We start from the raw sequence: 25,006 nt of genomic DNA on the forward strand, positions 1-25,006 counted from the left end.
TACACAGTGGGGAAAGGATAGTCTCTTCAATAAATTGTGTTAGAAAACTGATATCCACATGCAAAAGAATGAAATTGGTCCCTTATCTTACACCATACACCAAAATCAACTAAAATGAATTAAGGACTAAAATAAGGCCTGAAACCATAAAACTACTGGAAGAAAATCAGGGTGGGAATGGGCAGCTTCTTGACATTGGCCTTGGCAATGATGTTTTTGGCTATGACACCGAAAGAATAGGCAACAAAAGCAAAAATAAAAAGCAGGACTAAATCAAACTGAAAAGCTTCTGCACAGCAAAGAAAACAGTCATCAAAATGAAAAGCCAGCCTATAGGTTAGAAGAAAATGGTTGCTAATCATATATTTGATGAAAGGGTTAATGTCTGGCCAGGTGCAGTGGCTAATGCATATAATTCCAGCACTTTGGGAAGCTGAGGCAGGAGGATCACTTGAGCTAAGGAGTTTAAGGCCAGCCTGGGCAACAAAGTGAGGCCTCTATCTCTACAAAAAAAGTATAAAAATCATCTGGGTATGGTGGCTTATGTCTGTAGTCACAGCTACTCAGGAGGCTGAGGCAGGAGGATTGCTTGAGCCTGGGAGGTCAAGGCTGCAGTGAGCTGTGATTGCATCACTGGACTCTAGCCTGGGTGACAGAGCGAGACACTGTTTCAAAAAGGAAAAAAAAAAAGGTGAACAGGGATTTAATATACAAAATATATAAGGAATTCATACAACTTAGTACCAAAACAAAAATGTCAACCTAAAATAATCAAAAGAGTCAGAATCTAATTTAAATAAAGTTTATTCAAGGACAAAGTTTGAAGATAGTCCATTAAGAACACCAGCTCCAAGGAAATGGAGTCAGTGTTCCGAACTAGGGAAGTTAAAGTATCATTTATACAGGTAGAGACACAGGAGTTTATGCATAATTACAACATTTTTCATACAAGGTTGGTGCATAGTTATAACAATTTGATTGATTATAGGCAGTGTTTCTTTTTGGGAAGGGTACCTATAGCATCTTTTGCAGAGGGTGTAATAGTCATATGTTTTCTGTCATCTGATCTAAGCAAAGCAAGACGACAAAGGAGAAGTTAATCTATAATAAGGGTCATTAATTAACAAGGCAAGAGGTTTTTGTCCTTGACGTCATTTAATTTTCTCTAGTTACTATACAGTACAAGAAAAATAAGGAAGTGGGTTAGTCTATAACTTGAGAAGCAGATGTTGCAACCATATGTGACCCAGAACACAGTCACATCTCTCTCAAGGCTTACAGTGTTTCTGGGGGTCCAACAGCTTTTTAAAATTGCTTTGAGATGGAGTTTCACTCTTGTCGCCCAGGCTGGAGTATAATGGTGTGATCTCGGCTTACTGCAATCTCCACCTCCTGGGTTCAAGCAATTCTGCCTCAGCCTCTCGAGTAGCTGGGATTACAGGTACACGCCACCATGCCCAGCTAATTTTTGTATGTTTAGTAGAGACGACATTTCACCATGTTGGCCAGGCTGGTCTCGAACTCCTGACCTCAAGTGATCCGCCCACCTTAGCCTCCCAAAGTGCTGAGATTGCAGGCGTGAGCCACCGCACCTGGTCCACAAACAGCTTTTAAATCATATTTATTCTCACATACATAACCCAATTAAAAATGGATAAAGGACCTGAATAGACATTTCTCAAAAGAAGGCATACAATTGTCCAAGTGTGTGAAAATGTAATCATGAGGGAAATACAAATCAAAATCACAATGAGATATCATCTCTGTGAAAGAATAAGAATAATATATATTTGGTCTCTGCCCCTGGTTCATGGCCCAGAGTTCCTAAAGCCCTGAGAATTTCCTGAGTGATAAGAGCATCTGACACAGAGCTTTGAACAGCTTGGGATTTCTGGATGACAGGAGTATATTTTGTTCTAATGAGATGACTCCTGATAGACTGTAGGAGAGGTGCCAGTCCCCAGAAAGACGAAATAATGACTAGAAGCTTAGAATTTTCAGTCCCACTCCCCGTTCTCCTGAGAGAAGAGAGGGGCTGGGAATAGAGTTCATAATTAATCATGCCTACATGATCAAGTCTCCATAAAAATCCCTGAACTATGGAGTTCAAAGAGCTCCTGAGTTGGTAAATATATCTGTGTAGCGGGAGGGTGGCACACTCCAAGTCTAGGGGAAGGAAGCTTCTGTGCTCAGACGCCTCCCATTCTTACCCTCTGTACTTTCATCTGGCTGTTCATATGTATCTTTTTTTTTTTTTTTTTTTAAGACAGAATCTCACTCTGTCACCCAAGCTGGAGTATAGTGGTGCGATCTCAGCTGACTGCAACCTCTGCCTCCTGAGTTCAAGCGATTCTCATGCCTCAGCCTCCCGAGTAGCTGGGACTATAGGTGTGAGCCACCATGCCCAACTAATTTTTGTGTTTTTTTAGTAGAGATGGAAGTTTCATCATGCTGGCCAGGCTGATCTCGAACTCCTGGCCTGAAGTGATCCACTTACCTTAGCCTTCCGGACTGCTGGGATTACAGGCATGAGCCACCACACCTGGCCTGTATGCTTTATTATATGCTTCATTAGCATAATAAACTGGCAAAAGTTAAGTGTTTCCCTAAGTTTGTTAAACCAGCGTATCAAATTAATGGAACCCAAGGCGTGGCTTGTAGGAACCCCTAAGCCCGTTGATCAGAAGTACAGGTCACAACCTGAAATTTGAGATTGGCATCTGAAGTGGGGGCCATCTTGTGGCACAGACCCACCACCTGTGAGGTCTGATGCTATCTCTAGGTAGATAGTGCCAGAACTGAATTAAATTATAGAACACCCAGTTGATGTCCCCAGGAAAACTGCTTGGTGTTTGGGAAAAGACCGGCACACATCTGGCGTCAGAAGGGCTGTGTTGAGTGGTGTGTGAATGTGGAAGAAAAAATGTCAGTTTTTCCTATCATACATTTTTTTTTTTTTTTTTAAGACACAGTCTCACTCTGTCGCCCAGGCTGGAGTGCAGTGGCACAATCTCTGCTCACTGCAACCTCCACCTCCCAGGTTCAAGCAATTCTCCTGCCTCAGCCTCCCAAGTAGCTGGGATTACAGTCACCTGCCATCATACCTGGCTTTTTTTTTTTTTTTTTTTTTTTTTTGGTAGAGACGGGGTTTCACTATGTTGTCCAGGCTGATGTCAAACTCCTGACCTCAGGTGATCCGCCTGCCTCGGCCTCCCAAAGTGCTGAGATTACAGGCGTGAGCCACCGTGCCCGGCCCCTATTATATACTTTTGGTTTCGCATTTTACATTTTTATTTTTTTCTATCTCATAACCTCACACCTGTTAGGATGGCTGTTACCAGAAAGACAAAAGAAAACACGTGTTGGTGAGAATGTGGAGCAAAAGGAGCCTTTGTACACTGTTGGTGGGAATGTAAGTTGGCACAGCTGTTAATAGGGAACAGTATGGATGTTTCTCAAAAAAAACTAAAAATAGAACTACTATGCGATCCTCAAAACTTTTAATACAGAACTACCATATTGAGTAATCCTGCTTCTGGGTAAATACTCAAAGAAAATGAAATCAGTGCCTTGAAGAGATATCTCCCATGTCCACTCCTGCACTATTCACAATAGCCAAGATACGGAGACAACATAAGGGTCTGTTGACAGATGAATGGATCAAGAAATGTGATATATATATATATATCGGAATAAGAATATTATTCCGCCTGAAAAAAGGAGATCTTGCCATTTGCAACAACATTGATAAATCTGGAGGACATTATGCTTGGTGAAATAAGTCAGACACAGAAAGAAAAATACTGCATAATCTCACTTATATGTGTAATCCTAAAAAGTTGAATACATAGAAGCAGAAAGTAAAATGGTGAGCCAGCCACAGTGGCTCACACGTGTAATCTCAGCACTTTAGGAGGCCGAGGTAGGTGGATCACTTGAGGTCAGGAGTTTGAGACCAGCCTGGCCAACATGGTGAAAACCCTGTCTCTGCTAAAAATACAAAAATTAGCTGGGCGTGGTGGTGCATGCTTGAAATTCCAGCTAATTGGGAGGCTGAGGCAGGAGAATCATTTGAACCTGGAGGCGGAGGTTGCAGTGAGCCGAGATCTCGCAATTGCACTCTAGCCTGGGCAACAGACTCCGTCTCAAAAAAAAAAAAAAAAAAAGAAAAAAGAAAGAAAGAAAGTAAAATGGTGGTTACTAGGCATGGGGAGGTAGGGAAAATGGGAAGATGTTGCTCAAATGGTACAAAGTTGCAGTTATACAAGATTAATAAGTCTAGAGATCTATTGCACAGCATGATGACTGTAGTTAAAAATACTGTATTGGGCCAGGCCAGTGGTTCACACCTGTAATCACAGCACTTTGGCTGAGATGGGAGGATTATTTGAGCCCAGGAGTTGAAGACCCAAATGAGAACATAGTGAGACCCTCTCTGTACAAAAAAAATTAAAAAAAAATAGCCCAGTGTGGTGGTGTGCATCTGTGGTCTCAGCTACTCGGGAGGCTGAGGTGGGAGGACTGTTTGAGCCCAGGAGGTCAAGGCTGCAGTAAACCAAGATGGTGCCACTGCACACCAGCCTGGGTAACAGAGTGAGGCTCTGTCTCAAAAAGAAAAAATTGTATACTGGAAATTTTCTAAGACAGTAGATTTCAGGTGCGGTAACCACACACACTTGCACATACAAGGTTACTATGTGAGGAGAGGGATAAGTTAATTAGCTTGACTATAGTAATCCTTTCATTATGGATATCAAAACATCATGTTATGCACCTTAAATCTATGCCATTTTTATTTAAAACAATAAAACAACCCAATTGTGTGTACCTGTGTGTTATTCTCTTGACAAATGGGTGAAAATATGATAAAAGCCCAACTCACATCTGATGATACAACTTAAAGGGATCAGATTTCAAATGCCTGCACCTTCCAGTGAACACTGCAGATGAATTTGGAGTCTCCATTCTGCTCCTTGATCAACTGTCCTATAGAACTGAGAGTGCCAAAGGCAACTACCGTCTACTATCTTGCTGGTGCCCTGAGGAATTTTTTCAGCAATAGTAATTTAGACAACGCCAGGTGCAGTGGCTCATACCTGTAATCCCAGCACTTTGGAAGACTGAGGTGGGCAGATCACTTGAGCCCAGGAGTTCAAGACCAGACTGGTCAACATGGAAAGGCCCCATCTCTAAAGAAAAATACAAAAATGAGCTGAGTGTGGTGGCACATGCCTGTAGCCTCAGCTCCTCGGGAGGCTGAGGCAGAAGTGTCACTTGAGCCCAGGAGGTCAAGGCCTGCAGTAAGCCATGTTCATGCCACTGTATTCCAGCCTGGGTGACACAGAGAGACTCTGCCTCAAAATAGCAATGATTATAATTATATAATTATTAGAAATAATTATAATTAATTATTATTTCAAATCTCATGGCTAATTAAAAAATAATTTAAACAGATTATTTTACTTGTCTTTAGTTTACTGAGGAGTGTATTTTAAGTGATAAGTACTACAGAGAAAAATAATTTAGGGGATGGGGGCAAGGGAGTGTCAGAATGGTGAGATTTGGTTGATATTTTAGATATGGTGACTAGGACAAATCTCAAATACCAGAGAGTATTTGAATAAGGACGTAAAATACATGATGGTGTAAGCCACAACCATACACAAAAAAATAACTTTTCAGCAGAGGGACCCTCAAGGGCAGAGGAAGGAGTGTGTGCTCTTTGTGTGAGCAAGGGAGAAAGTGGAGGCACATGCAGCCAGAGGGGCGAAGCAGAGCAGATGGTAGCGGGGCTTGTGGGCCATCTCAGGCTGCTGGCCTGTATTGAGAGAATGGGAAGCCATGGAGGGTTATGACAGGGGAGTGACATGACCTTAAATGTTCCAGAATGAATACTCTAGTTGCTGTGTGGAGATCAGACTATAATCGAAGAAGGGGAAGGCAGAAAGGCCAGTTGGGAGGCAAAATGTAATAATCCAGTTTGCTTGGACCTGGAGGTGGTGAGAAGTGATCAGTTTGTGAATATATTCTGGAAGCAGAGATAACAGGATTTGCTAATGGAGTGTGCATGAAATTTAAAAGAAAGAGGGGAGTTGAGAGACACTCTGCCCAGGTTTTGCCAAGCAATTGGAAGAATACTGCTGTTTATTGAGATGGGAAAGATGGCAAGAAGTGCAGGTAAGGCAGAGAAGAGGGGTTCTGTTTTAGACAGGCTGGAGGTGCTCAGCCATCCAAATGGAGATTCTGAGAGGAAAGTTGGACACCCTTGTCTTGAGTTGAAGGAAGCGGTCTGATAGATTTGACTGTGTCACCACCCAAATCTCATCTTGAATTGTAGTTCCCACAATTCCCACTTGTCATGGGAGGGACCCAGTGGGAGGCAGACGAATCACGCAGATGGGTCTTTCCCATGCTGTTCTCGTGATAGTGAACACGGCTCACAAGATCTGATGGTTTTATAAAGGGCATTCCCCTGCATGAGCTCTCTCTTGCCTGCCACCATGTAAGATGTCCCTTGCTCTTCTGCCATGATTGTGAGGCCTCCCCAGCCATGTGAAACTGTGAGTTAATTAAACCTCTTTCCTTTATACATTACCCAGTCTCAGGCATGTCTTTATCAGCAGTGTGGGAACAGACAAATACATGGTCCAAGCTAGCGCTATTGATTTGAAAATCATCAAGGTATAGATGGTATCAAAGCCTTGAGGCAGAGACCCTAGCTGCATTGCTTACCATTGCATCCCTAGCACTTGGCATAGTTTCCATCACACAGTAGCCATTAAGTATCCACTCAGTGAATAAATAGAATGTATATGGGCTACAGTAGGAGAGGGAAATAAAATCTTTAATAGACCAAGTTCTATGCGAACACAAAATTAAAGTCTTTTATTTGAAGATCTTAGCCTGTTTTCCAAATTCAATGTAGTCAATTAGGCACTGATTTTGTCTGGTGAAATAAGCATTTTTGTATTTTGGGGGACTGCTGCTGCTTCCGACTCCAAATTAAGGATTTTTTTTTTTTTTCTAAAAAGGATGGCTCATGCAAAAATCATTCTTTGGTGTAAATATCTAGTCTTCAAGCAATTCTTGTAATGCAATCAGAAAGAAAAAAATCCATGGTTTGGGAGGGAAAAATTTTGTGTTCTAAATTCTGTATAACTGAGTTCATTTGCTTAACTGCAAAGCAGGAACTGTTAGTGACTGTCTCTACTGAGTTCAGAGATAGTGTGAGACTATGGGGGAATAGAGGCTTTTTAAGTGCTCTTTAACACAACAGCACAAGAAGCTATTTAAATGCTCTTTAAGGTATTTACATAAATATTACTGTTATCATTGTGCTTTTATTTTGTGTTATCATGATTACAATTTAAGTGTCTACTGCTACTGCCTCCTGATCTTTGCTAGCTATGGAGCATGGACTGGACTTTCAGATCAGCAGCCCTAAAGGAACCCACACATTAAGCAGAGCTGCCCTCAATCGTTTAACCTGTGTGACTCTGCCTATGACAGCCCCACCCACCCATCTTCACTGGATCCAAATCAGGAGCAAGGCCGTTGGGGTATCTGGTGGGGGTGATGCTGTCAGGGGAGGAGCCCAAAAGGGCAAGCTCAAATTTGAATGTGAAGGGCCAATGCACTGTCAGACTGAGGCAGAGAACCATCATTAATTGAAGCAAGATTTTTCTGGCCTGAGACTTTCAGGGAGCCAAGAAAGACACTCTGGACACCGCTATGGACAGGTAAAGAGGCAGTCTCCTCGTGGGTGATTGCACTGGCCTTCCTCTCAGAGCAAATCTGAGTAATGAGACTGGTAGCTATCCCTTTCTCTCATATAACTGTCTGACTGATAAGATCAGCTTGATCAATATGCATATATGTTTTTTTGATCTGTCTCCTTTTCTTCTATTCAGATCTTACATGCTGTCAGCCCAATTCTTTCTGTTTCAGACTTCTTTCGATTTCTCTCTTTTTCACGTGGCAGAAGTAGTATGTACAATGTACTGATTCGTCCTGAGATTTGTACCATGGTTGAAACTAATTTATGGTAATAATATTAATGTAGCAAATCTTTAGAGACTCAAATCATGAAAAGGTAATAGCAGTACTGTACTAAAAATGGTAGTGTTAATTTTCATAAAAATTTTGTACATATTCAACAATAAAACAACTTGAAGACACGCTTTCCTAGGGAGATGTTACTGAAATAATTTAGCTATAGTAAGACAATTTGTAATTTTAGAAATGCCAAACATTCTAAATTAATTGCTTGAAAGTCACTTTGATTATGTCTATTACAAGGAGAAAAATTCACTCAAGCAAGTTATTTAATGTTAAAGGTCTAATTGTTAGGCAGTTAATGGCACTTTTACCATTAACTAATCTTTCCATTTGCTCAGACATAGCTTAACTTACCTCTCAGCTGTGAATTTGGTTAAGGTCCTCACAATGTTTTTATTTGCAGTTTTTGATCAGTTAATATCATAGAACTTACTCTATTCCTACATTTATGATTACTATGAATATATGAGAATAATGCCTCATCCTTATACTTTACCTCAATTTAATTCCTTTATAAAGAACTTGCATTACAGAATAAAGATTTTTTAAAAATATATTTTTTTGTAGAGACAGGGTCTTAGACCAGCCCAGGCTGGTCTCTAAGTCCTGACCTCAAGCAATCCTCCTGCCTGGGCCTCCTAAAGTGCTGGAATTACAGACATGAGCCATCACATTCAATATACAGAATAAAGATTTTTAATGGAGGACTTAATATCCTTCAGAAAATTTTCTTGAGGGCAAACAATATCAAATGTCTCCTCAGTTTACACTGAGATTTTGAACACAAGTCTGAGGTATAGGTCCTTGTGAAGGGTCCATTGGAAATACTTGTTCAAAGTAAAATGCAAAGCAAAGGTAAACTCAGCAGTTGAAATTCAGAGAAAGACAGACAAGGAGAAAAGATGAAATTCAACAGGACGAAAGAGTGATTAATATCATCATTAAAGAGGAGAGTATCTGTAGAGCTCATTAGTGATGGCAAAATGACTTGGTCAGGCTTATTTTTAACCCGCTTGTTTCTGGTTTGCACGGCTGGGGATGCAGCTAGGGTTCTGCTTCAGGGAGCACAGCTGTCCAGGCAGCTGTCAGCCTGCAGGCTTGAAACACTCCTTCGGCAAAGTCCTTCCTACCCCGGAGAGAAATGACCAGAACAGGGAGCTGGAAACAGGCCCCTAACCAGAGAAGGGAAGTAATGGATCAACAAAGTTAACTAGCAGGTTAGGATCATGCAATTCATTTCGCTCTGACTGGTAACATGTGACAGAAACAGTGCAAGCCTATGGCATTTTCATGTAGAGTAGGACCCAAAAATCCACCCGAAGTCCATTATCTGTGCCACATCCTTCTTCTCTAGACTTCCAGGACGCTTTTTCTTCCTTATGATAAGGCTCTCTACCTCTCTCTACACACACACACACACACACACGCCACCAACCAAGGTGCATGTAAAAAGATGTAGTTTCCTTTGCCTTTCTCATCTATACAGCTCAGGAGGGTAAGTTAAATAGAAAAGGGATTTATTGGTAAGAGATGATGCTTAATTAACCCTGGGCCTCAAAGGGAGAATTGCTTTTCTTTTTCTTCTGTACTTATTAAGCACCTATTATGTGTTGAGCTTATATATACAAAAGATTATTATATGCTAATATAGTAATAGTAATGGTGGTTGGTACTATGGTAATTACCATAATAATTATTATCCTTTTAAAATAAAGCTAATTATTATTGTATCTTTTTTAGTATTCATTTTATGTTTCTTATGTTTTTTATTTTTTTAAAGACAATCTCACCCTATTACCCAGGCTGGAGTGCAGTGGTGCAATCATAGCTTATCTGCAGTCTTGAACTCCTGGGCTCGAGCAATCCTCCTGCCTCGGCCTCCCAAAGTGTTGGGATACAGTCATGAGCCACTGCATCTGGCCTAGTATCCATTTAGATCAAAATATGCATTTTTAATTTTAAAATAATATGGCTAATTTTTACCTTACATAATGTGTATACTGGTAATAAAGCCAGTTTGCTGCCTAAGGTTTAAAGTGCTTTCTAATAAGCTTCATGTATGTGGGGGGAGACATTTAAATTGAAACAGATGGCCGGGTGTGGTGGCTCACCCCTGTAATCCCAGCACTTTGGGAGGCTGAGGTGGGTGGATCGCTTGAGCCCAGACAGCCTGAGCAACATGGCAAAACCCTGTTTCTATAAAAAAATACAAAAATTAGCTGGACATGGTGGCATGTGCATGTGGTCCCAGCTACTAGGGGGCCGAGGCAGGAGAATCTGGAACCCAGGAGGTCAAGGCTGCACTGAGCAATGCTTGCACCACTGCACTCCAGCCTGGGTGACAGGACTAGACCTTGCCTCAAAAAAATAATAAGAAAAATGAAAACTAAATGGAAACAACTACAAAGAACTGTTGTCCTAGATGATCTCCTTAGTTAGGCTGATGTTTTGGTATTTAACTTTTAACATCAGGGTCTATCACCGGCACTACATTACTAAAATATCAATTCTCAATGTATATCCACACAAAGACTGGTACATGAATGTTCATAGTACCTTTATTCACAAAACCCCGAAGTAGAGACTATCCAAATATCCACCACCAAGCGAACAAATAAACAACATGTGCTATATCCATGCAACAGAATACCACCCTGCAGGACAAAGGAAGAAGGCACTTTGGGATGAATCCCAAAGTCATGACGCTAAATGAAAGAAGTCAGACGCGAAGGAGGAGATAATGTATGCTATACGAAATTCTAGAAAATGAAAGTAACTTATAGTTACAGAAAGCAAATCAGGGCAGGCATAGTGGCTCACGCTTATAATCCCAGCACTTTGAGAGTCCAAGTGGGAGGATTGCTAGAACTCAGGAGTTTAAGACCAGCCTGGGCAACACAGTGAAACTCCATTCTCCATAAAAAGAGGAAAAAAAGAAAGCAAATCAGTGGTTGCTCTGTGGGGAGGGGAAGGACTGCAAAGGGGGAGGAAGAAGCTCTGGTGGGGTGAGGGTGGTGATTCAGGTTCTGTATCCTGACTGTGGTAGCAGTTTGGGGTGTTTACACCCAAAAATATTCGTAGAATTATGCATCTTAAATGGTTGAAGTTTACTGTATGTAAATTATACCTCAATGTAAGAAAAAATAATGAGTAAGAAAAGTTTCAATTCTCTTGCCAGCAAACGTTATTCAAATTCCTGAGCCCTTTACTTCGCAAATTCTCTGCACTTCTGCCCCATACCATTAGGTGACAGCACTAGCTCCACAAATTGGATAAATGCATTTCTGGAAAAGACTAGGGACAAAATCCAGGCACCACTGTGCTTTCATATCAACCACGCTGTACAGCTTGTGTTGCTGTTTGCAGCTGCAATGAGGACTTTTGATTTCTTTAAAGAAACTTGGGTTACCAGAGTATTTCCACAAATGCTATTCAAGTTAGTGCTTATGATATGCAAGACACTGTGCTAGGAGCCAGAAACCAAAGAGGAGGAGAAATCAGTCATTATGTGGGAACAGCATAGCAAGATATTTGGATTATTTTGCTTAGTTAAAAAAGTAGCAGAGTATAAAATCACACATGCAATCAGTATAATCCAAATTATGTAAATATGTGCCTGTAGAAAGACTACAGGAATAAACACAAGAATCTTCACAGTCATTGTCATTAGACACTATGTCTAATTATCATTTTTAGACACTGATATTCGAGATTTTAAAAATCTTTAATATTTTAAAATTTAGAGTTCTTCTATTTTTCCATAGTATTCAAGTTTGACAATGATCAAATATTACTCTTTTTTTTTTTCTTGAGGTGGAGTTTTGGTCTTATTGCCCATGCTGGAGTGGAATGGCGTGACCATAGCTAACTGCAACCTCTGCCTCCTGGGTTCAAGCAATTCTGTCGTCTCAGCCTCCTGGGTAGCTGGGATTACAGGCGCCCGCCACCACACTTGGCTAATGCTTGTATTTTTAGTAGAAATGGGGTTTCACCATGTTGGCCAGGCTGGTCTCGAACTCTTGACTTCAGGTGATCCACCTACCTCGGCCTCCCAAAGTGCTGGGATTACAGGTGTGAGCCACCATGCCCAGCCAAGTGTTGCTCTTATACATTAAAAAACAGGTGTGAGCCACTGTGCCCAGCCAGGTATTACTCTTATACATTAAAAAATAGGCCGGTGGAGTGGCTTATGCCTGTAATCCCAGCACTTCGGGAGGCCAAGGTGAGCAGATCACCTGAAGTCAGGAGTTCGAGGCCAGTCTGCCCAAGATGGTGAAACAGCTTCTCTACTAAAAATACAAACATTACCTGGGCACGGGGGTGGGTGCCTGTAATCCCAGCTACACAGGAGGCTGAGGTGGGAGGATCTGCTGAGCCTGGGAGATTTGCCTGAGCCTGGGAGGTTGAGGCTACAATAAGCCAACATCATGCCAGTGTACTTCAGCCTGGGCGACAAAGTGAGACCTTATCTCAAAAAAAAAAAAAAAAACAAAACAAAACTTAAAAAAAGAAATTTAGATTGAGGTCCAACTGTAAAAAGTGGCCTTGGCCGGGCGCGGTGGCTCACGCCTGTAATCCCAGCACTTTGGGAGGCCGAGGCGGGCGGATCACAAGGTCAGGAGATCGAGACCATGGTGAAACCCTGTCTCTACAAAAAATAGAAAAAAAAATTAGCCGGGCGAGGTGGCGGGCGCCTGTAGTCCCAGCTACTCAGGAGGCTGAGGCAGGAGAATGGCGTGAACCCGGGAGGCGGAGCTTGCAGTGAGCCGAGATCGCGCCACTGCACTCCAGCCTGGGCAACAAAGCGAGACTCCGTCTCAAAAAAAAAAAAAAAAAAAAAAAAAAAAAAAAAAAGTGGCCTAAAGACCACATTTAAGAGTTTGGAGTTTATTCTGCGGGCAGAAGAGAACCATCGGGGGTCTTCAGCATGGGAATGGCATGGGGCACCTGGGTTTTTGTGAGATCGTGGTGGTGACAGTGTGAGAATGTTATTTTGGAGGGACTGGAGGCAGAGAGACCAGTTAAAAGGCCAGCACAACAGATAAGGAGGAAGAAAATGGGGGCTTGGACGAAGCAGAGAACCACAGACAGAGAAGGTACCAATTCAAGATATATTGGGGGGTTTGAATCAGCACATTTAGATGATGAATTAAATATGAGGACTGAGGAAGAAGAAATGAGTCAAGGATGGTTGCAGGCTGCTAACCTGCTTACCTGAGGTGGCAAAGGAGAGGCAGTTTAGGACAGGGGGCAGTTGAGGAATATTGTTTTGATCATTTTGAGTTTGAGGTACAAGTTGGACACTTAGGTAAAGACTGGAGGGGAAATCTGAAAACATAATTATGGGACTGAGGAACAAGTTTTTTATTTTTTGTTTTGTTTTCTTGTTGAAGAACAAATTTAATTGTAATTCCAAGTCATCAGCATCTAGGAGACAGTGGCAGGAGGTGACCGTCTTGTGGGTAAGGGTTTGGGGTCCTTGATGAGTATCTCTTAATTGGCCTTAAATATAAGCAGGAAAAGGAGTTTATGATGGATTCCAGGCTCAGCAGGGCTCAGTAGGGCTCAGGCATCCAGCAGAGGAAGCCAGAGCATCTTCTTTGGTTTAGCCCAAGTAACGACTTCTTTAAAAAGCTGAAGGAAAATCTAGAGTGATCAGATAATAAACTGTACTCTTGCATTTTCTCTCCCTCCTCTCACCCACAGCCTCTTGATGAACCGGAGGAAGTTTCTTTACCACTTCAAAAATGTCCGCTGGGCTAAGGGTCGGCATGAGACCTACCTGTGCTATGTAGTGAAGAGGCGGGACAGTGCTACTTCCTTTTCACTGGACTTTGGTCATCTTCGCAATAAGGTATCAATGAAAGTCGGCTTTGCAAGCAGTCTAATGGTCAACTGTAAGTGCTTTTAGAGCCACCTGCTGATGGTATTACTTCCATCCTTTTTTGGCACTCGTGTCTCTATTACATTCCTCAAATCCTTTTTTTCTTTCTTTTTCCATGTCCATGCACCCATATTAGACGTGGCCCAAAATATGTGATTTAATTCTTCCCCAGTAATGCTGGGCACCCTAATGCCACACTTTCCTTCAATGCCAAGAACAACTGCTCCCGAAATTTTTACCCGCTTTCCTCAGCCTCTGAATTGCCTTTGAGATTAATTAAGCTAAAATCATTTTTATTTAGGAGGATATTATCAGCTTGTTCAAGCAAAAATTTTAAATGTGAAAAACAAATTGTGTCTTAAGCATTTTTGAAGATGAAGGAAGAAGAATTTGGGAAAAAATTAACAGTGGCTCAATTCTGTTTTCCAAATGATTTCTTTTCCCTCCTGTTCACATGGATCATAGGCCAGTGAATACATTCAACATGGTGATCCCCAGAAAACTCAGAGAAGCCTCGGCTGATTGATTAATTAAACTGATCTTTCAGCTACCCGAGAGAATTACATTTCCAAGAGACTTCTTCACCAAAATCCAGATGGGTTTACATAAACTTCTGCCTGTGGGTATCTCCTTTCTCCTAACATGCCGTGACGTCTGGACTTGGCGGAATCTCAGGGAAGCATCCATGGGGTGGAAGGTCATCATCTGGCTCACTGTTTGATGGTTATATTACCATGCAATTTTCTTTGCCTACATTTGTATTGGGTACATGCCAGTCTCCTTCCTATCTGGTGACATGACACATTCTATTTCAGAAGGCTTTGATTTTTACCAAGCACTTTCATTTACCTTTCGTGGCAGTGCCTAGTACTTCTCTTACAACACCCATCTGTCTGCTTTACCAAAATCTATTTCCGCTTTTCAGATCCTCATAACCTGTCCTACCTCCACCTAGTGGTCCAGGTATATTTCCACAATGTTACATCAACAGGCACTTCCAGCCATTTTCCTTCTCAAAAGGTGCAAAAAGCAACTTCATAAACACAAATTAAATCTTCGGTGAGGTAGTGTGACACTGCTTCCTCCAAACTCAGCGCACTTCATCTTCCTCATTCCGCAAAAACCCATAGCCTTCCTTCACTCTGCAGGACTAGTGCAGCCAAGGGTTCAGCTCTACCTACTGGTGTGCTCTTCTGAGCAAGTTGCTTAGCCTCTCTGTAACACAAGGACGGTAGCTCCTAGCATCCCCAAAGATCATTGTAGGAGACAACGACTAAGGCTACCAGAGCCGCAATAAAAGTCAGTGAATGTTAGCGGGGTCTTCTCTGTCTCCCCAGTCCGGCTGCCACGTGGAATTGCTCTTCCTCCGCTACATCTCGGACTGGGACCTAGACCCTGGCAGGTGCTACCGCGTCACCTGGTTCACCTCCTGGAGCCCCTGCTACGACTGTGCCCGACATGTGGCCGACTTTCTGCGAGGGAACCCCAACCTCAGTCTGAGGATCTTCACCGCGCGCCTCTACTTCTGCGAGGACCGCAAGGCTGAGCCTGAGGGGCTGAGGCGGTTGCACCGCGCCGGGGTGCAAATAGCCATCATGACCTTCAAAGGTGCGAAAGGGCCTTCCGCGCAGGCGCAGTGCAGCAGCCCGCATTCGGGATTGCGATGCAGAACGAATGAGTCAGTGGGGAAGCACCAGGGGAAGAAGTGGGCGGGGATTCTGGTTCACCTTTGGAGCGGAAATTAAAGGTTACAAGTAGAGAAAAGAGTAAATGGCTCAGAGCCAAGGCCCTGAGGAAATGAGAAAATGGGGCCAGGTTGCTTTCTTTTCCCTCGATTTGGAACCTGAACTGTCTTCTACCACCACATCCCCGCCTTTTTTTCTTTCTTTCTTTCTTTTTTTTTTTAAAGATTATTTTTACTGCTGGAATACTTTTGTAGAAAATCGTGAAAGAACTTTCAAAGCCTGGGAAGGGTTGCATGAAAATTCAGTTCGTCTCTCCAGACAGCTTCGGCGCATCCTTTTGGTAAGGGGCTTCCTTGCTTTTTAAATTTCCTTTCATTCTCTGTAGTCTTTTTTGGAGCTTCGTATATTTCTTATATTTTCTTATTGTTTAATCACTCTCAGTTTTCATCTGATGAAAACTTTATTGCTTCTCCATATCAGCTTTTTCTTCTGCTCTTTCACCATTCAGAGCCCTCTGCTAAGGTTCCTTTTCCCTCCCTTTTCTTTCTTCTGTTGTTTCACATTTTTAAATTTCCGTCTATCCCCAGGGTTGTGTTTCCTTCCTGGTCAGAATTCTTTTCTCCTTTTTTTAAAGAAAAACAAAAAAACAAAACAAAACAAAAAACCCCAAAAAACTCTTTCCCAATTTACTTTCTTCCAAAATGTTAGAAAGCCATCCACTCAGTTTAGAAGCCTCTCCGGCCCCACCAACCTCCAACCGAGTTTTGAAACCATTCACTCAATTTGCCCCTCTCTTTCTCTGCAGCCCCTGTATGAGGTTGATGACTTACGAGACGCATTTCGTACCTTGGGACTTTGATAGCAACTTCCAGGAATGTCACACACGATGAAATATTTCTGCTGAAGACAGTGGATAAAAAACAATCCTTCAAGTCTTCTCTGTTTTTCTTCTTCAACTCTCATTTTCTTAGAGTTTAGAGAAAAAATATTTATATACGACTCTTTAAAAAGATCTATGTCTTGAAAATAGAGATGGAACACAGGCCTGACCAGGGACATGCTGCAATCGGTGCAGTTTTGAATGCAACATTGTCCCCTACTGGGAATAACAGAACTGCAGGACCTGGGAGCATCCTAAAGTGTCAACGCTTTTCTATGACTTTTAGGCGGGATGAGAGCAGAAGGTAGATCCTAGAAAGCATGGTGAGAGGATCAAAAGTTTTTGTATCAACATCCTTTATTATTTGACTCATTTGAGTTAACAGTGGTGTTAGTGATAGATTTTTCTATTCTTTTCCCTTGATGTTTACTTTCAAGTAACACAAACTCCTCCATCAGGCCATGATCTATAGAACCTCCTAATGAGAGTATCTGGGTGATTGTGATCCCAAACCATCTCTCCAAAGCATTAATATCCAATCATGTGCTGTATGTTTTAATCAGCAGAAGCATGTTTTTATGTTTGTATAAAAGAAGATTGTTATGGGTGGGGATGGAGGTAGAGACCATGCATGGTCACCTTCAAGCTATTTTAATAAAGGATCTTAAAATGGGCAGGAGAACTTGAACAAGACACCCTAATAATGGGTTGATGGCTGATGTAGCAAATCTTCTGGAAACACAAACGCTTTTAAGGAAGTCCCTAATTTAGAAATACCCACAAACTTCATATATCATTATTAGCAAACAATTGGAAGGAAGTCCCTTGAATGTTGGGAAGAGGAAAATCTGTTGGCTCTCCTGGGTCTCTTAATCTCAGAAATGCCAATCAGGTCAAGGTTTGCTACTTTTTGTATGTGTGTGTTGTTTCTCCCAAAGGCATATTAACTATATAAAATAGTTGTGACAAAACAGGACGATAAAGCTGCGAATAAGGCACACGCTTATAGTTCTAGCTGCTTGGGAGATTGAGGAGGGAGGATGACTTGAAGACAGGTGTTCAAGGCCAGCCTGGGCAACATAGCAAGACCCTGTCTCTTCAAAAAAGAAAAAATAAATAAAAAAGAGAGAGAGAGGGCCGGGTGTGGTGGCTCACGCTGGTAATCCCAGCACTTTGGGAGGCCGAGCCGGGCGGATCACCTGTGGTCAGGAGTTTGAGACCAGCCTGGCCAACACGGCAAAACCCCGTCTCTACTAAAACTACAAAAATTAGCCAAGCATGGTAGCAGGTGCCTGTAATCCCAGCTACTTGGGAGGCTGAGGCAGGAGAATCATTTGAACCCAAGAGGTGGAGGTCACAGTGAGCCGAGATCGTGCCATTACACTGCAGCCTGGGTGTCAAGAGCAAGACTCTGTATTTTAAAAAAAGAAAGAAAGGAAAAAAAAAAAAGAGAGAAAGAAAGAGAACAATATTTGGGAGAGAAGGATGGGAAAGCATTGCAAGGAAATTGTGCTTTACCCAACAACATGTAAGGAGCCAATAAGGGATCCCTATTTGTCTCTATTTGGTGTCTATTTGTCCCTAACAACTGTCTTTGATAGTGAGAAAAACATTCAGAATAACTATATCCCTGTGCAGTTATTACCTAGCAACCCTTGCAGTGAAGATGAACGGATCCATAGGAAAACTTGTATACACAGCTGTCTTATTTTAATCTTATTGTACATAAGTTTGTAAAAAAGTTAAATATTAAAAATTGTTACTTCATGTATTCATTTATATTTTATATTATTTTGTGTCTAATGATATTTTTATTAACATGATTTCCTTTTCTGATATATTGAAATGGATTCCCAAAGCTTCATAAATTTATAACTGTAGAAATGATTCTAATAACAATGTATGTAATTGTAACATTGAAGTAATGGTGCTATGAAGCCATTTCTCTTGATTTTTAGTAAACTTTTATGACAGCAAATTTGCTTCTGGCTCACTTTCAATCAATTAAATAAATGATAAATAACTTTGGAAGTTTTGAAGATAAAATACCAAGTGTAATAATACAAAAGTGATTTATATTAAGTTAAAAGAAAAAATCAGTATGATGGGATAAACTTGAGAGTCCAGAAGTTATCCCATACATCTGTAGTCAACTAATTTCTCACAAGGGTGTAAGCACTATTCATTAGAGCAAAAATGATCTTCTCAACAAATGGTGCTGAGCTAATTGGATATTACATGCAAAGGAATGGATTTGAGTCTCTACTATACACCGTATATAAAAATTAACTAAAGACTCATCAAATACCTAAATATTAGAGCCTAAATTATAAACTCTTAGAGAGAAACATAGGTAAAAATTTGTATGACTTTAGATTAGGCAACAGTTCCTTAATTATGACACCAAAAGCACAAGTAACCAAAGACAAAAATAAATAAGTTGGACTTCATCAAAATTAAAAATCTTTGTGCATCAAAGGACACTTAGTAAGAAAGTGAAAAGACAACCCACTGAAGTAGTAGAAAACACTTGCAAATCATATATCTGATAAGGGCTGTGATATTATGATATATGTTGGTTGTTGTCCATAGTTCCTGGCTTATAACCCCCCCGCCCAACCCTTATTACAGTCATGTTATAAGGTTGGATGGTTTAGACCTCAGAAGCAAAACTCTCTCTCTGACCTTCTCCTGCCCTCCTGTCTCTGACCCCGCATTCTTCCCTGAGGCCATCCATAAAAACTAGAATCTCTCTTCCACAAGGTAGTCAAAGAAACCAGCACCTCCTTTCCCCCAAACCAGTCATAAAACCTAAAAACACTACTCTAATTCCCCCTCTTTTCCGTATAAACACTGGCTATAAAGAAATAATCCGACTGGGCATGATGGCTCATGCCTGTAATCCCAGCGTTACGGGAGGCCGAGGCGGGCGGGTGGCCTGAGCCTTGGAGTTCAAGACCAGCCTGGGCAACACAGTGAGACCTCCGTCTCTACAAAACGTAGCCGGGCATGGTAGCACACATCTGTAGTCCCAGCTACTCAGGAGGCTGTCACAAAAACAACAAACAAACAAACAAACAAAAAAACTGACCTATCTTGTTGGATTGTAGATCATGAGACCTTCATTTCCGACAGGGTCCTGCCCATATCTTGGGTGAAGGAATGCTGCACAGAGAGGCCAAGAAGAATCTGGACAGACAGGCCTTGCTGGGTTTCCCCATTCTATTAGCATTAGATCATACCTTTTTTTCTTTTTCTTTTTTGAGACAGAGTCTAGCTCTGTCACCCAGGCTGGCATGCAGTGGTGTGATCTCAGCTCACTGCAACCTCCGCCTTCTGGGCTCAAGCAATTCTACTGCCTCAGCCTCCCAAGTAGTTGGGACTACAGGTGCCTGCCACCATGCCTGGCTAATTTTTGTATTTTTAGTAGCAATGGGGTTTCACCATATTGGTCAGGCTGGTCTTGAACCCCTGACCTTGGGTGATTTGCCCACCTTGGCCTCCCAAAGTGCTGGGATTACAGACGTGAGCCACTGTGGCCGGCCTTGATCATACCCTTTTTTCTAATCACAATTTTACATAGTTGTCCATGCTTCAGTTATGCCTATCCAGTGAAGTCTCCATAAAGCCCAAGAGGACAGGGTTTAGGGAGCTTTCAGAGAGCTAAACACAAGAAGGTAAACAAAAACTCATCCATGTCTATAGTGCAGGTCTACAGAAAAATACAAAAACAAAACCAAAAAAATCCAAACTCATCTGTGTCCTGGGAGAGTGGCGTACCACAGCTCGGCGGGTACAGAAGCTTCTGTGCTCAGGAACCTTCTAGACCTTGCCCTATGTATCTCTTCATCTGGCTGTTTATTTGTGTCATTATCCTTTGTAATAAACCAGTAAACATAAGTATTTCCCTGAGTTCTGTGGGCAGTCCTAATGAATTAATCAAACCCAACGAAGGTCATGGGAACCCCAAATTGAAGTAACCGGTCAGAAGTTCCAGAGGTCTGGACTTGTGACTGGTGGGAGCGTGGGGATAATCTTGTGGGACTGAACCCTCAACTGCGGGATCTGAAACCGTCCAGGTAGATAGTGTCTGAATTGAACTGGAGGATAGCCGGTTTGTGTCTGCTGCAGAATAGATAGCTTGCATTGATTACAGAAGTCTTCTGTGTTGATTGCTGCTGTGGTATGAGAACAGAGGGAAAAACAGTTTGTGTATTTTTTCTACTCAAGAGTCTAGTATCCAGAACATCTAAAGAACTCTTAGGTTGGACACGGTGGCTAATGTCTGTAATCCCAGCACTTTGGGAGGCTGAGGAGGGAGGATTGCTTGAGCCCAGGAATCCAAGACTAGCCTGGGAAACATGGTGAGACCCAATCTCTACAAAAAATTTTTACAAATGAGCTGGATAGGTGCTGTGAGCCTGTGGTCTCAGATACATGGAAGGCAGAGGCAGATGATCTCTTGAGCCCAGCAAGCCGAGGCTACAATGAGCCATGTTCACACCACTGCACTCTATCGTGTGTGACAGAGCAATATTCTGCCTCAAAAAAAAAAAAAAAAAAAAAAAGAGAGAGAGAAGAAAACTCTTATAATTCAACAACAAAAGACAAACAGCCTCATTAAAAATGGCCAAATTGCCACTTAAAAGACTTAAGTAGACATTTCTTCAAATATTTACAAACGGTCAATAAGCACATGAAAAGATACTCAATATCATTAGTCACTAGGGACATGCAAATTAAAACCACAAAGAAATACTATTTTATACCCATGAGGGTGGTGATAAACAAACAAACAAAAAAACCCAATAACGAGTACTGTAGAAATTGGAACCCTCATATATTGGCTGGTGAAAATATAAAATGGTGCAGCAGTTGTGGAAAACAGTTTGGCAGTTCCTCTAAAGTTAAACATAGAATTACCATATGACCCAGCAATTCTGCTCCTGGGTATATATCTAAGAGAATTAGAGACATGTGTTTAAACTAAAACTTGTACAGGAATGTTCAAAGAAACATGTTCATAATGGCCAAAATGTAGAAACACCATCAACTAATGAATAGGTAAACAAAAAGTGGTATATCTATACAATGGAATTTTATTCAGCCATAAAAGTGAATGAAGTGCTGATACATGCTACAACATGGATAAACCTTGCGAACATTGTGCTGTGTGAAAGAATTTAGACACAAAAGTCACTCATTGTATGATTCAGTTCATATAAAATGTCCAGAATAGGAAAATCCATAGAGACAGAAAAATTTGTGGTTGTCATGGACTGGAGGGAGGGGGAAATGAGGAGTGTCTACTTAATGGGTATGAGATTTTTCTTTTAAGGGTGATGAAAATAGCCTGGAGTTAGATAGTAGAATTATATACATTTTTTAAAAGTCAGTGTGACTTTTCTTTTCTTTCTTTTCTTTTCTTTTTTGAGATAGAACTGTCTATAGCATGACAGCTATAAAACAGTTTATGAAGAATTAACTTAAAGAAAGTGAATGACTAGGTATGAAAGTTGCAAAGGAAACTGAATTAAAAGCAAACCACCATTTTCTACACTGACTGGAGTTTTGCTCCTTGTTAACAGTTATACCTGAAGAACATATTGCATCTGACACTGGGTCTTACCCAGTGGCTGTACTTCCTTGCCTAACTGGCTGTCCCTCCTGTCCCTGATCCTATAAACCAGTGTGACTCACAAACATGTACCTAACAGCACTTAAACTCAAAGCCCAGCTTATGTTTCTCACCATCATCCCAGGACACTTTCACCTTATTTCTGTCCTACCTATGCTCTGATGAGCTCTGCTAGGTCAGTATTCTAAACTCTAGTCTCAAGGAAATACCTCAATTCTAGTCTCTGTTGTTCTAGACTTTTGTTTTTGAGACAGGGCCTGGCCTACCCGGGCTGGAGTGTCATGGCATGATCTCAGCTTACTGCAATCTCCACCTCCCGGGCTCAAGACTTCCCACCTCAGCCTCCCAAGTAGCCGAGACTACAGGCACGAGCCACCATGCCAAGCTAATTTTTGCGCTTTTTTTTTTTTTTTTTTTGTAGACACGGGATTTCACTATGTTGCCCAGGCTGGTCTTGAACTCCTGAACTCAAATGATCTGCCAACCTTGGCCTGCCAAAGTGCTGGGATTACAGGCACAAGCCACCACGCCCAGCTCTTGTTCTAGACTTTGAATTTTCATGTTTATTCCTGAAACGTGCATGCTGGTTTTCCTCTACTCAGGCTTAGCTCAGCCCCGCAGTTCCTGATGAAGCTGTTGTTTTGGGTAAGAACGGAACTCTACAGCACAAAGGCTACAGAATTTAATCTCACTTTCTGGTGACTGTGACTGGCTAGGTTGGCCATATCTTCCTCAAGCAGAGGGAGATCATTTTTTTCTGTATCACATACCTTTCGAGTGCCTGCTGTTTGTTGAACCCCATTGTAGGTGCTGGTGCTACGAAGTTAGTGAAAAACAGCCTTTCCCTTCAAAAATGCTCCTAGAGGAAGGCGAAACCAATGATACCCAATTTCAAACACAAAATCTGACACCATCATGCACAGAAAGCACATGGAGGATATCATCTTAAATCAGCTTACAGGTTCAAAGGCGGCTTCCTGGAGCTTAGAGCACCCTACTCCTGGGCTCAAGTAATCCTCTTGACTTAATCTCCCGAGTAGCTGGGACTACAACTTCATGCCCCTATGCCTGGCTAATCTAAAATAATTTTTTAAAAGGGGAAGTATTAAGTTGGTGCACAAGTAATTGTGGTTTTGGCAAAACCGCAATTACTTTTGCACCAACCTAATAACTTGAGGATGGTTGTGTGTTCCTGCTGAGGCAAGAGGATCACTTGAGTTTGAGGCTGCAGTGTGCTATAATCGTGCCTGTAAACAGCCACTACACTCCAGCCTGGGCAACATAGCGAGACCTTGTCTCTAACAAAAAAGTGGGAGTAACTTCATCAAACTTGCAATTTATTTATTTTATTGTTTATGTGGAAATTCTAATGTGACAGAACAAACCTGTTACTTAGAAATGCTCTGGAAGCAGTGTGGAGGATGACTTAGAAAGGGTGAACTGGAGACTAAAAGATTTCCTAAATGCTATTGTAGTTAGGCCTGGATAACAGGGATAAAGCCTTCATGATAAAAGGAGCTAGTGAATGCGGTGGGTGGTGGGTAGCATCTACCTTTGGCTGATCAGTTGGCACAGGTGAGAAAGAGGTTAATCCCAGGCACCAAGAAAGAAAATAGAGGAGAAAAGAAAATAGGGTGATAAAAACAATGAGTTTACTTTGGGACATACTGACAGGTAAATAATTGTATACAGAGGTATGAGTTGGAAACAATAAATTTGGTGGTTACCAGCCTCATATTAATTCAATGAATCCATGCATGCACTTGAGGCCCCCAACATGGAAGGTCTGTAGAAATGAAAATGATAGATGATGGAGAAGCACAGATACGTGAATTATGGGAGCAGAAAGAATGATCCACGGTGAGTCTCGGAAGAGATACCCAAAGAGAAAAGGGAAACCAACGGAGTGGTTTATACAGAGACAAAAAATTAGCGAGTTTTCAAAAGAGGGAGTGCTTACAGAGACATAAGATAAAAAGTACTGATTGAATTTAACAGTATAGAAGTAAATAAGGCATTTAGTAGAGTAGTAAACATATTGGATTGAAGACTGAAGGAGCAGTAAAAAATTGGGGATGATGAACAACAATCAGATATTGTTCTTTTGTGAAAGTTCTGTGTGAGAGAGAATGATAGGATTTGTATTGTTTATTTTGTCCATTATCGTCTTAGACAATTGTCTGAAACATAATAGGCCCTTGATATATGTTGTTCTGATGGACTGATTGAGCTTCTTAGACTGGGCTACCAATCAAGCCCATCAACAAATTCTTAATTCTCTCAACATTGCTTGGGACCAGGCCATCCACGGTAAATACCTACTTGCTCCATGGAGGGCAGGACAGTTTTATCCAGTCCATAGTGGGTGAGGTGAGTTGGTGCCTGGTGTCAGAGCAGGCCGGGGGATTACACAGCCCATTTGTCAACCGTAAATTCGTCCTTACCAAGTTGACAGATGCTAAGATACTCATCAAAAGTTCGGGGTTACATAAGCCATCATTCCTAAACAATGTGAAGGTAGATTCAGGACATCGGGCAATTTGATAGATGAGGTTATGGCCGGGAGTCCAAGATACATTAGGGACTACGAGTTTTACAAGGGTCTAAAAACTATTTGAGACCTAAAACCCAACAAATGCCTTCAAAATACCCATCTCCCCAGTGTCAAATTCCTGCAAAACCAAAGTAAATAAATGTTGGACTAAATGTCAACAAAACACAACATGCTAATTAGCCAATTGTAATTCAATTCATATATTAGTTTTTTGTTTTTAATTTTTTTTTTTTTAGAGATGAGGTCTCACTATGTTGCCCAGGTTGGTCTCAAACTCCTGGTGTTAAGTGATCCTCCTGCCTCAGTC

General features: G+C 41.6%; 1 protein-coding gene across 3 annotated transcripts; it reads left to right on the plus strand.

Annotated features, from left to right (window-relative positions):
- The first annotated feature begins 7,638 nt into the window (after positions 1 to 7,638).
- On the plus strand, positions 7,639 to 18,621 carry AICDA (activation induced cytidine deaminase). 3 transcript variants are annotated; one of them, XM_007967504.3, is made up of 5 exons: positions 7,639 to 7,739; positions 13,765 to 13,912; positions 15,280 to 15,550; positions 15,852 to 15,967; positions 16,433 to 18,621. In XM_007967504.3, the coding sequence occupies exons 1-5, from the start codon at positions 7,732 to 7,734 to the stop codon at positions 16,484 to 16,486; spliced, it is 597 nt and encodes a 198-aa protein (XP_007965695.1). In that variant the 5' UTR covers positions 7,639 to 7,731; the 3' UTR covers positions 16,487 to 18,621. The 3 variants fall into 3 exon arrangements, with proteins under 3 accessions (XP_007965695.1, XP_037851050.1, XP_072877421.1); XM_037995122.2 differs by having other exon boundaries at positions 15,882 to 15,967; XM_073021320.1 differs by lacking the exon at positions 15,852 to 15,967.
- The last annotated feature ends 6,385 nt before the right edge of the window (positions 18,622 to 25,006 follow it).

The sequence above is a fragment of the Chlorocebus sabaeus genome, chromosome 11 (assembly GCF_047675955.1).
Source record: "Chlorocebus sabaeus isolate Y175 chromosome 11, mChlSab1.0.hap1, whole genome shotgun sequence".
In the NCBI taxonomy this organism is placed as follows: Eukaryota; Metazoa; Chordata; class Mammalia; order Primates; family Cercopithecidae; genus Chlorocebus; species Chlorocebus sabaeus.

Excerpts from the sequence above, each read along its gene's own strand:
- AICDA (XM_007967504.3), top strand. Across the intron at positions 13,913-15,279 it reads TTGGTCATCTTCGCAATAAG|TCCGGCTGCCACGTGGAATT; the intron begins GTATCAATGAAA and ends CTGTCTCCCCAG. Across the intron at positions 15,551-15,851 it reads AGCCATCATGACCTTCAAAG|ATTATTTTTACTGCTGGAAT; the intron begins GTGCGAAAGGGC and ends TTTTTTTTAAAG.